Consider the following 12,433-nt stretch of genomic DNA (forward strand, 5'->3'; position numbering starts at 1 on the left):
ACACAGAGAGAGGCAGAGACATAGGCAGAGGGCGAAGCAGGCTCCACGCAGGAAGCCTGATGTGGGACTCTATCCAGGGACTATGGGATCATGCCCTGAGCCAAAGGCAGACGCTCAACTGCTGAGCCGCCCAGGCGTCCCTCATCCAGGCTTCTGATGCTTCACTCCTTCACCTGAGCTGAATCAGGGCTTCCTATAGCACCAGGCACAGAGCAGGATCACAAGTCATGCTGTCATCCAGAATTCCATGGCTGCACAAGGAAGGGATTAAAAGCAATAGTGAATATCAACCCACCGGAAAGTGATGGGAGGAAGGGGAGGAATGAGACACTGAGAGAATTTTCTGGAGGGGGTGAAGGCAGAGGCAGCCCTGGGGGGCAAGGCATCTTGTGTTTTGTGGGAAATGCATTATGTCTCTGAAGTTAACTAAGCCACCAGGGTGAGGAGGTTTTCAGAGAGAGACTAAGGAGAAGCCTGGATGTCCTCCAGCCACCACTTTTGTCCCCTAGAACAGAATTTCACACCAGTCCCATTCCCCAGCCCTCCTCCTTCTCCATCTGAGGCAGGTCAGGGTTATGCCTCCAGGGGGTGCTCCACCCATCATGCCCGACCTGGGGACCTCCCAGCCCTAGGGTTGGCGCTGTCCGTGGTTCTGGAGCAAAGCTGAGTGAGTTCAGTTCAGTAGGGTCCCCCAACTCTGCCAGGGACCCTAATCCACAGGCACAAGGTCCCGAGCCCTAGGTCAGCAGGGCACCTAAGTCAGAGCAGTTTGAGAAAGTCTGGGTTCCCCCTGGGAAGGAGGATCCAGAAGAAGGGGTGGGAGTGGGCTGGGCTTATCTCTGTGCTTTCCCCCTCAACCCTCTTGTTGCCTTAACATTGATGCCAGCCTGGTGAAGCATAGGATCAGGTCTTCTCTGAGGTTCCAGGTTATGCTCATGCTGTTGGCCCCTGGACCACACTTCAAGTAGGAAATCTGTGCCCCAATCTCCCCTCGAGTAGAGGATTAGGAAAGAGATGGTTGTTCACCGGAGCTCCTCATGTGCTGGACTCAGGGTTGTGCCTTTCTACAAACTGGCCCAGTGAGCCTTCACAACCATTCCTAGAGAGGACTGGCTAACAGTTCTCCTCATTTGGCAGAGCAGGAAACTGCAACTCAAGGTGCTAAGCAATCTTCACAGGGTTTCACATTGTTAATGCGCCTTTGGAGGCTGGGGCTGCGACCTACACGTGCTTGATGCCATAGAGTGACTCCTGAATCCACTGTATTCTAGTCTCAGAAAAGCAGATGACCCACACTGGGGAGGTGTTTTATTTATAAGGGATAGAGACCATCATACGATAATCAGAACACATGGCAGCAGACAGCAGAAGGTGAAACCCTCATAGGAGGGGGAATTGAGGACAGCTCCGGTGGCTCAGTGGTTTAGCACCTGCCTTCAGCCCAGGGCTGATCCTGGAGACCCAGGATGGAGTCCCGCGTCAGGCTCCCTGCATGGAGCCTACTTCTCCCTCTGCCTGTGTCTCTGCCTTTCTCTCTCTCCTTCTCATTCTCTGTCTCTTTCTGTCTCTCTCTCTTTCTCTCTGTCTCTCACGAATAAATGAATAAACTCTTATTTTAAAAAAAAAAGGAGGGGGAATCGAAAGTGATGAAGATCATGTCTCCAAGGACCAGCCTCTATGCCATCTTCCAACTGGTTCAGGAGACTCTGCTGCTAATAGACACGCAGCATGCTCACCAGTAGTGACAGAGTAGATTTCACTTAGCATTTGCCACTGGAGTGTCTCTAGAAGAGAAAGTTCCCCAGTGAACTTCATATCCTAGGGAAGCTTCCAAGCTCATCAGGCCTCCACTGAGAATTAAGGTCTCAGTGTGACCTACAGAGAGGGTAGTTTTTGAGAATTCTAGGCCAGCTATGGAGAAGCAGGGGACTGGGGAAGAAGCAGAGCATGAGGGGGAAGAATGTGCAGAAATTTGTTTAAAAAAAAAAAAAAAAAAACCAGGGCGCCTGGCTGGCTCAGTTGGTGGAGCATGTGGCTTTTGATTTCAGGTTGTGAGTTTGAGCCCCACCTTGGGTGCAGAGATTATGTAAAAATAAAATCTTAAAAAAAAATTCATCTCACACCTGTCAGAATGGCTAAAATCAAAAATACAAAACGGGCGCCTGGCTGGCTCAGTCAGAGAGTGTGCAACTCTTGATCATGAATTTGAGCCCCATGTTTGGTGCAGAAATTACTAAAACAAAATAAACATTTTCCTTCAGGGATTTTATTTATTTATTTGAGAGAGTGAGATTGAATACAAGCTGGGGGGAGGGGAGGGAGAAGTAGACTCCCCACTGAGTCGGGAGCCAGACATGGGGCTCCATCCCAGGACCTCAGGATCACGACCTGAGCCGAAAGCAGACACTTAACTGACTGAGCCACCTATGTACCCCTAAAACAAAATAAGCTTAAAAAGAAACCAACAGTGGCATCTGGATGGCTCAGTGGTTGAGCATCTGCCTTTGGCTCAGGTCGTGATCCCAGGGTCCTGGGATTGAGTCACACATCAGGCTCCCTGTGGGGAGCCTGCTTCTCCCTCAAAAACCAAAAAGCACAAGAAACAACAAGTGTTGGAGAGGCTGTGGAGAAAAAGGGACCCTCATGCACTGTTGGTGGGAATGTGAACTGGTGCAGCCACTTTGGAAAACAGTATGTAGGTTCCTCAAAAAAATTAAAAATAGTGGCACCTGGGTGACTCAGTTGGTTAAGTGTCTGCCTTTGGCTCAAGTCATTATTCTGGGGCTCTGTGGTCAAGCCCCACATTAGGCTTTCTGCTCAGCAAGGAGTCTGCTTCTCCCTCTGCCCCTCCCCTCCCCACTCATTCTCTTTCTCTTTGTCTCAAATAAATAAATGAAATATTTTTAAAATTTAAAAATAGAAATACCATATGATCCAGTAATTCCACCACTGACCACTGAGTACCCCCAAAATACAAAAACACTAATTTAAAGGGACACATGCACCCTTATGTTTATTGCAACATTATTTAAAATAGCCAAATTATGGAAGCAGCCCAACTGATAGATGAATAGATAAAGAAGACATGGTACACACACACACACACACACACACACACACTCAATGAAATACAAGCCATAAACAAGAATGAAATCTTGCCATTTGCAACAACATTGATGGGTCAAGAGGGTATATGCTAAGTGAAATAAGTCAGTCAGAAAAAGACAATTACCATATAATTTCACTCATGTGGAATTTGAGAGAAAAAAAATGAACAAAGAAAAAAGAAAGACCAAAAAAGATTTTAAAAAAAAGATTTTATTTGTTCATTTGAGAGAGTGAGAGAGAGATAGCAGAAGCAGAGGGAGAGGGAGAAGCAGATTCCCCATTGAGCAGGGAGCCCAGCTCTGGGCTAGATCTCAAGACCCTGAGACCATGACCTGGCCTGAAGGCAGATGCTCAACCAACCAAGACACCCAGGAGCCCCCCAAAAACAGACTCTTAAATATGGAGAACTGAAGGTTACCTGAGCAGAGGTGGATGGGGGGATGGGTGAAGTAGGTGAGGGAATAAGAACACACTTACAATGATGAGCACGTAGTAATGTATAGAATTGTTGAATCACTGTATCGTACAGCTGAAATTGCTGTAACATCATATGTTAACTATACTGGAATTTTTAAAAAGATTTTATTTATTTATTCATGAGAGTCACACAGAGACAGAGAGAGACTGAGAAAGAGGCAGAGACACAGGCAGAGGAAGAAACAGGCTCCATGCAGGGAGCCCAATGCAGGACTTGATCCTGGGACTCCGGGATCACACCCTGAGCTGAAGGCAGACGCTCAACCACTGAGCCACTCAGGCATCCCAACTATACTGGAATTAAAAGAAAAAGGCCACAGGTACAAAATAGTGTCATTTATGCTTAATCCCCAAAATGAAATTTAACACATAATCTCACTACAGTTTCAACCTCCTATAACTAGGGAGCAGGGGCTCTGGGAGCTCCAAACAGACCAGGTTCAGTGACTCCAAAGGCAGAGACACAAGCAGTGGTGAAACAAGAAAGGGATTTACTTGAAGGAGGCCAACACTGGGAAGACAGCAGACTAGCATCTCAAAGATTGTCTCCAGAATGCTGAAAATATTCCTAGGTTCCTATACAGAAAGTGGGGGCAGGGTGGTGCCTGGTTAAGTGGCTCAGCCGGTTAAGTGTCTGACTCTTGATTTTGGCTCAGGTCATGATCTCAGGGTCGTGAGACTGAGCCCCACATTGGACTCCACACTCAGCACAGAGTCTACTGGAAATTCTCTCTCTCTCTCTCTCTCTCTCTCTCTCCCCTCCCCAACCCCTACCCACAAAAACCCCCACCCCACATCCCTTTATCCATCCCCACCCCAGCATATCTCTGAGCTTTCTCTAAAAAAAAGGAAAGGGAAGAAAATGTAGGGAAAAGACAGTGAGGACATGCCGCTGGGCAGTAAAAGACAGGTGGATCATTGTCTTCGGGTCAGTCATGCCAGGTCTTACAGTCTCAGGACAGTTTTTATTGCTTGAGGGAGTAGTTTCAGTTCCCATCATGGGATGCTTTGCCCACAAGGTCTTTTGCTTAAGAGATAAGCTGCAAGGACGAACTGAATCAATTAGAAGTACTGAGGGGGCACCTGGGTGGTTCAGTCATTAAGGGTCTAATTCTTGATCTCAGCTCAGGTCTTGACCCAGGGGTCGTGAGTTCAAGCCCCTTATTGAGCTCCACACTGGGCATGGAGCCTACTTACAACAAAGCGGGGGTGGGGCACCTGGATGGCTTAGTTGAGCAGCTGCCTTTGGCTCAGGTCATGTCCTGGGATTGAGCCTTGAGTTGGGCTCCCTGCTAAGCAGGGAGCCTGCTTCTCCCTCTTCTTCTGCCTGCTGCTCCCCCTGCTTGTGCTCTCTCTGTCAAATAAATAAATAAAATCTTTTAAAAAAAAAAGGTCACCCTGACCTAGACAGAGGTCAAGGTCAGGGTGGGTCACCCTCTACCCCCCAGAAATGTAGTCTTAACTGGTCAGTCAGGAAATTTTTTATCAGCACCAATGATCTGCCACAAGGATCTTCCTTCCATCCCCAAAGGAAGATGAGGTAATGTGCAGAAGACCCCGTACCTTCAATTCCCAGCACCAGGGAAAGCAGCCTAGCCGGGACAAATCCTTTTCTTTTGCTAGTTTTCTTGTCCCATCTCCTTCCAGAAAAATTTGCATTTTGTACCTCAGTAGAAAAGCTTAATGTCAGGCACTTACAATCAGAAAAGCTTGTTGCTGGGCATTTGCACTGCAGTGCCACTGGTGAAGTTCTGGCTGTTTTTGTTCTAGTGCTTTGTGGAAAAGAAATAATACATTAGTACCACTTTAGAGAAAGGGAGAGAGTGAGCTCTTTCTTTGGTCCAGGCTCTCAACTGGGATCTGTGCAAGGACTCAGGTGTGAAGGACCAGCCAGCGTTGGCCAGGTGAAGCAGAGAGGCTGGGTCTCCAGGAGAGGGTCAGAACAACACAGATGTTGTAAGAAAGACAGCAGAAAGAAGTGCAAATGAGCAGTGCTAATGAAGGAAATTCAGCTAAGTAAATTGGAGGATGTAACGGGCTTTATTCCATGACTTATGAGGTGGTCAGCATCCCTTCCAGCAAAGAGACAGGTGCTCCGAGGAACTGTACACAGTGGAAGGTTTATAGAGGCAGGAGGGTGGGGCAAGGGAGTTATTGTCAAAAGAAAGCAGGTATTTTCAGATTGGGCCATCCTTTTTGGGGGAGGGTATTAACTTGCAGGTGACCTCACCAGTGCTGATCAGGACATTTCAGATCCACTGTTTATTTATTTTTTATTTTTTTTAACTTTATTTATTTATTTTTAATTTTTATTTATTTATGATAGTCACACAGAGAGAGAGAGAGGCAGAGACACAAGCAGGCTCCATGCACCAGGAGCCCGACGTGGGACTCGATCCCGGGTTTCCAGGATCACGCCCTGGGCCAAAGGCAGGCGCCAAACCGCTGCGCCACCCTGGAATCCCCTCAGATCCACTGTTTAAAGAACACATTTCTGGGAGAGCTTGAAACCACTGTTAGTCTTGGTTTGCTGTCATGGAGGCAAGTGTCTCCATTTTGGCTCTGTTTCTTCTTTCCTTTCCTTTCCTTTTTTTTTTTTTTAAAGATATTATTTATTTATTTGAGAGAGAGATAATGAGAGAGAGAGCAAAGGAGAGAGCACAAGTGGAAGGGAGGAGCAGGCTCCCCACTGAGCAGGAAGCCTGACAAGGAGCTCAATCCCAAGACCCCAGGATCATGACCTGAGCCGAAGGCAGACGCTCAACTAACTGAGCCACCCAGGTGCATCTGTTGTTTCTTTTTTCAACAGTAGCTAGCAGTCAGGTCATGATGGACTTTAAATGCCAGGGGCAAGGATGCCTGGGTGGCTCAGTGGTTGAGCATCTGCCTTTGGCTCTGATTGTGAGCCTGGGTCCTGGGAGGAAGTCCCACATTGGGCTCCCACAGGGAGCCTGCTTCTCCCTCTGCCTATGCTCTGCCTTTCTCTCTGTGTCTCTCATGAATAAATAAATAAAATCTCTTAAAAAATGCCAGGGGTACCAGATGCTTATGTATTGTCTAAGGCTAGGGAGCCTTGAAGGGGTTTGTGCAAGGGATCCAGGGTCAGCTCTCTGGCTGTTGGACAGATCCCTGTGAGGCCCATAAATGACATAGGGAAGGGACTGGAGGTCAGGAGGTGAAGGAATGTGATGGAAGAATTGACAGGTACAAGTGGACGAGGAGAAGACCTGACAGAGATGATAAGATGCTGTATCATGAAGCAAATGGCAGGTCAAGGGGTTGGTCCTTCCCTGGGAGGCTTTGAAGAGTTCTGGGAAGGAGCATGAGCGAGCCCTAGGCCTGGTCATCCCCAGCCTCAGGGTAACTTGCCAGCAGGACCTTTCTGTCCACAGAAGATAGCAGTAGGAGGCATGGAGCACACATGGTGAGACAGGACCTCTGTGGGTTGATTTCCGCATGTTAATTTCTTTAATGTCCACAACCACCTCTGAGGCAGGATGCATGATCTCTGATTTACAGAACAGGAAACAGGCACAGGGAAATGGAGCAACTTGCTGGATAGTCTATGTTTGAGCCCAAGTCAGCTCTGCCTGGAGACACATGGACAGTTTTTCCTGTTCATATTGCCACAGGGCTCCACACGCTTCACCACTTCGCGCCTGACTCCTCTCCCCCAGGGATTGTGATTCCCCAGACCAGCACCAAGCTCTGAGCAGTCCTCATTTGCTTGTCCTGATCTCTGAGTACTCGTTGGTGCTGGTGGCCTCCTCATCCTGAGGCTCCCTCAACTTCATCTCATGAAAGCTGAAGGAGGCATAATGCAGATCCTGTTGATCCCCCGAGGGAGGGGCATCCCCAGCAGGAGCTGCCTGGTCTTGGGTGCTGTCTGGCCAGGCCTTTTGCCTGGAACCCTAAGTAAAGGAGAAATAAAGGAGTAAGAGAAGGAATAAGGCAGGTGTAGTCCCCAAGGGAAGTTGGGCTAATGGGACATTTATTCACTCATCCTCCTATTCACACACACTTCCTATGAATTCAACTCTTCACTCATCCATTTAAAATTCTGTAAGGCAAAAAATAATCATAAAATAAAATAAAAATTCTTTAATGTTACAACTTATTAGGCCACATTGAAGCTTATTAATCACATTTAATCCTCACACACACACACAAAAACCCCACAGCCCAGTAGGAATAATATCTATTCTCCCCATTTTACAGATAGGGAGACTGAGGTGGGGGAAGGTGAAGTTACTTGCCCAAGGTTACTCCTTGGCAGAGCCAGGAAAGAAAAGAAACTCAGGCCTGCTGTGTTATTGGAAATTTAAAAAGGAGGAAATACTTGAACAAAAATAATGAAGATAAAATTCCCAGAACTGAAGAAAGATAAACTACCTCAGCTGAAAAGGTCCCCACAAATACAAGAAAAAAGACCAGGGACACCGCATATTCTAATACAGCATAGTAAATCTTAAGAATATCACAACCAAAGAGAAAGGTGTATATGTGCTGCCGAAGAGAGCACTCAAAGAGAAAAGTGTAAAAGTTTCCAGGGACAACGAGTGGATTACTTACAAATGTGCAAGACTCAGACAGACATAAAATCTCTTCTTCTTCCTATTTTTTTTTTTTTTGAGAGACAAGGAGCATGCAAGATAGCAGGGAGCAGAGGGAGAGAGAGCATCCCAAGAAGACTCCACACTGAGCACAGAACCTGACATGGGGCTCAATCTTACCACCCTGAGATCATGACCTGAGCTGAAATCAAGAGTCAGATACTTAATCACCTAAGCCACCCAGGAGCCCCCAGACATTACATTTCTTAATGGCAACCCTAGTTTCAAGAAACAGTAGAGTAGGGATGCCTGGGTGGCTCAGCAGTTGAGCATCTGCCTTTGGCTCAGGGCATGATCTCAGTCCCGGGATTGAGTCCCAAATCGGGCCCCCTATGAGGAGCCTGCTTCTCCCTCTGTCTATGTCTCTACTTCTCTCTGTGTATCTCTCATGAATAAATAAATAAAATCTTAAAAAGAAAAAAAAGAAACAATAGAGTTCAGTGTTGGGGCACCTGGGTGGCTCAGTGACTGAGGGGGTCTGCCTTTGGCTCAGGTCATAATCCCGGGATCCTGGGATCGAGTCCCACATCGGGCAACCTGCAGGGAGCCTGCTTCTCCCTCTGCCTATGTCTCTGCCTCTCTCTCTGTGTCTTTCATAAATAAGCAATATCTTAAAAAGAAAAATAAATATAGTGTTTAAAGCATTGGAAGAAGGGGGTGCCTGGCTGGCTCAGTCAGTAGAGCTTGCGATTCTTGATCTTGAGGCTATGAGTTTGAGTCTCATGTTGGGTATAAAGATTACTTATAAGGAAAATAAAATAATAAAATAAAGCATTGAAGGAAAATCATTTTGATCCTAGAATTTATATCCTGCCAAATGAAACTCAAATATAGGACCATTACATAAAATTTCAAACACGTAAGTCCTCAGAAATCTTAATACAAGAGAATCCAAATTGAAAGCACATTGGGAGGAAGAATTCAAATAAAACTAACAGGGGCACCTGGGTGGGTCAGTCGGTTAAAGCATCTATCTGCCTTTAGCTCAGGTCACATGATCTCAGGGTGGTGGGATCAAGCCCCCGCCCCCCCATCCAACTCCCTGCTCAGCCGGCAGCCTGCTTCTCCTTCTCCCTCTACTGCTCCCTCTGCTGGTGCTCTTTCTCTCTCTGTCAAATAAATAAATAAAAATCATTAAAAAAAAAAAAAAGATAAAAGTAACAAAACCTGAAAATGCTGCAATAAATCTGGGGTACAAAGGTGTGACTCAGTAAAATGTGTGACTGTGTATTAAACAAAATACCAAAGAATAGAAAAATATTAGGTATGTTCATAATAATCCAGAGTGAAAAATGAAGATCTAGAAAAAGCAGCAACGTTGTAGAAAGTGTGGGGAAAGAAGCATGAGAGATATAAAAAGCACACTAAAGTTCTTTCTTGGGTATAAGGGAGAGATTGATTTTTTTAAGAGAGGAGAAAATGAAATATTGAAAAAAATGGAACCAAGCAAAAGGGAAAGGTAAAATAGGAGAATGAAAACCGCATGTATTAATAACCATAGTAAACACAAATAAAGGAAGTCAAATTGGATTTGTAAAAACCTGGCTGGCTCAATTAGTAGAACAGAAGATTCTTAATCTCAGGATTGTGAGTTCAAACCCCACATTGGGTGTGGAGCCTACTTAAAATTCAAAAAAATTTTTAGGGATGCCTGGGTGGCTCAGCGGCTGAGCACCTGCTTTCAGCCCAGGGCGTAATCCTGGGATTCCTGGGTTTTTAAGTCCCACATTGGGCTCCCTGCATGGAGCCTGCTTCTCCCTCTGCCTATGTCTCCGCCTCTCTTTCTCTGTGTTTCTCATGAATAAGTACATTAAATCTTTAAAAAAATTTTTTTTAATTTTTAAAAATGAAAAGTTCTTTTTTAAAAAACTTGGTTATACTACTGTTTACAAAAATCACTTTTGAAGCATAAATAAAATGTTGCTGGAGAAACAAAGGATGGACATATAACAGACATCTTACTAGCCAATGACAAATTGTTGTATCTATATTAAGATCTAACCAAATAGACTTTAGAACAAAAAGTCTCAATAGAGGATCCCTGGGTGGTGCAGCGGTTTGGCGCCTGCCTTTGGCCCAGGGTGCGATCCAGGAGACCCTGGATCGAATCCCACGTCAGGCTCCCAGTGCATGGAGCCTGCTTCTCCCTCTGCCTATGTCTCTGCCTCTCTCTCTCTCTCTCTCTCTCTGTGACTATCATAAATAAATTTAAAAAAAAAAGTCTCAATGGAGAAGATCATGATGTATGATCAAATGTTCAATTCACTGAGAAGATCCAATATTTCTAAAATAGGTGGACTTACAACCTAGAAATCAAAAGTAGTATGCTCCACCTGCTGAGCCAGCCAGGTGCCCCTAAGATACTTTAAAAAAAAATTTTTTTTAATGGGCTCCACATCCAATGTGGGGCTCAAACTCACAACCCTGAGATCAAGAGTCATATGCTCTTCCAACTGAGCCAGCAGATGCCCTGTGATATTTTTTAAATTGGGGGGGGTGGGGGGGGGGACCCTGTTGAGATGCCTGGGTGGCTCAGCGGTTGAGCGCCTGCCTTCAGCTCAGGGCCTGATCCCAGGATCTGGGATTGAGTCCCACATTCGGCTCCCTGCAAGGAACCTGCTTCTCCCTCTGCCTATGTCTCTGCCTCTCTCTCTGTCTCTCATGAATAAATAATCTTTTAAAAAAAAAAAGAAAAAACTGTTAAAAATACTTCCATGTCTATATACAAATTATTAGAATAACAAGAGAGCTTAGGGGCACCTGGCTGGCTCAGTTGGAAGAGCGTGTGGCTCTTGATCTTGATCAGTTCACGCCCCACATTGGGTATAGAGATTACTTAAAAATAAAATCTTTTTTTTTTAAAGATTTATTTATTTATGATAGAGAGAGAGAGAGAGGCAGAGACACAGGAGGAGGGAGAAGCAGGCTCCATGCGGGAGACTGATGTGGGACTTGATCCCGGGACTCCAGGATCGCACCCTGGGCCAAAGGCAGGCGCTAAACCGCTGAGCCACCCAGGGATCCCCTTAAAAAAAAATCTTAAAACAAAACTGGGGCATCTGGGTGGCTCAGTGGTTGAGCATCTGCCTTTGGCTTAGGTCGTGATCCTGGGGTCCTGGGATCTAGTCTCCTGCCGGGCTCCCAGGAGGGAGCCTGCTTCTTCTTCTGTCTATGCATGCCTCTGCCTTTCACTGTGTCTCTCATGAATAAATAAATAAGTTCTTTAAAAAAAAAAACTAACGAGCGCTTAGCAAGCTGGGAAAATATAAGATCAATAAACTTGTCATTGCTTTTCATGCGTTGCTGCATCTACTGAGAGAATGAAGACAATTCTGAGCACCCAGATCAGCACTCTGAAGAGGTGGTGTCACAGTGAGGAGATGAACATTTACAGTAAAGCCTCAGAAGAACTCTGCAGGGGCGTTGGGCCTCACCAAGGTAGAGAGTAGAAGATGTATAGATAAATTAAGGAACTGGCTACTGCTCAATCTTTTACCACCTACCGCCCACAGTCCATGTTACAGGAACATCTGTGACCAGAGGACGGAGTCTGAGTGTGCTCACTTCTCCATCACTGATTCAGGAGAGTGAGTCATTTATTGAAATACAAAATCTTTTAGGAGAAAAATACAGGAGGGTGCCTGGATGGCTCAGTTGGTTAAGCAGTTTAGACCGCATCTGCCTTTGGCTCAGGTCATGATCCCCAGGTCCTTTAAAAGAGGCCCCACCCCCCACCCCCCATCGCACTTCTCTGCTCAGCAGGGAGCCTGCTTCTCTTTCTCTCCCTCTGCCCCTCCCCCTGTTTGTGCTCTCTCTCTGCCGCTCTCTCTCAAATAAATAAATAAAATCTAAGAAAAGAAAAGAAAAGAAAGAAAAAAGAAAAGAAAAATATATCTGCAGAGGATGCATGGGGCCAGGCGTTTCTTGTGTAGTATCTGTTGTGTAATCCAAAAGGACAAGTTGATTTAATATAATTCAATATAATGATGGCATTATATTTGCATCAAATTCAGCTGCTTGGTTCAGCAAGCCATGACAGTTAAAAACCAGAATATCACAAATTTTTCAGATGGTATCTCTATCTCTGTAAAAGCATGGTGCAGTACACTTATGAATAGATCTAAAACACTCCAGCTACCAAAACAAGAATCTAAATGACACCTAAGGCCAATTTGTAATTTTATAAAATTCTAAAACACTTTATAAAATTTTTAAGTTTCTTCTTCTTCTTCTTC

The 12,433-nt window shown here is 45.5% G+C and overlaps 1 protein-coding gene across 5 annotated transcripts in view; it reads right to left on the bottom strand.

The window, feature by feature from the left end:
• SIGLEC5 (sialic acid binding Ig like lectin 5) overlaps window positions 1–12,433 on the bottom strand; it is a 20,354-nt gene continuing 7,921 nt past the window's right edge. For 3 of the 5 annotated variants that reach the window (XM_072757953.1, XM_026014212.2, XM_072757947.1), the window contains one exon: window positions 5,873–7,496. In XM_072757953.1, coding sequence (XP_072614054.1) covers window positions 7,305–7,496 — 192 coding nt within the window. In that variant the 3' untranslated portion in view covers window positions 5,873–7,304. Of the gene's footprint in view, window positions 252–4,395; window positions 5,358–5,872; window positions 7,497–12,433 lie in introns of those variants that run through there. The other 2 variants (XM_072757962.1, XM_072757973.1) reach the window with 2 other exon arrangements.

The sequence above is a fragment of the Vulpes vulpes genome, chromosome 1 (assembly GCF_048418805.1).
Source record: "Vulpes vulpes isolate BD-2025 chromosome 1, VulVul3, whole genome shotgun sequence".
Taxonomy (NCBI): domain Eukaryota; kingdom Metazoa; phylum Chordata; class Mammalia; order Carnivora; family Canidae; genus Vulpes; species Vulpes vulpes.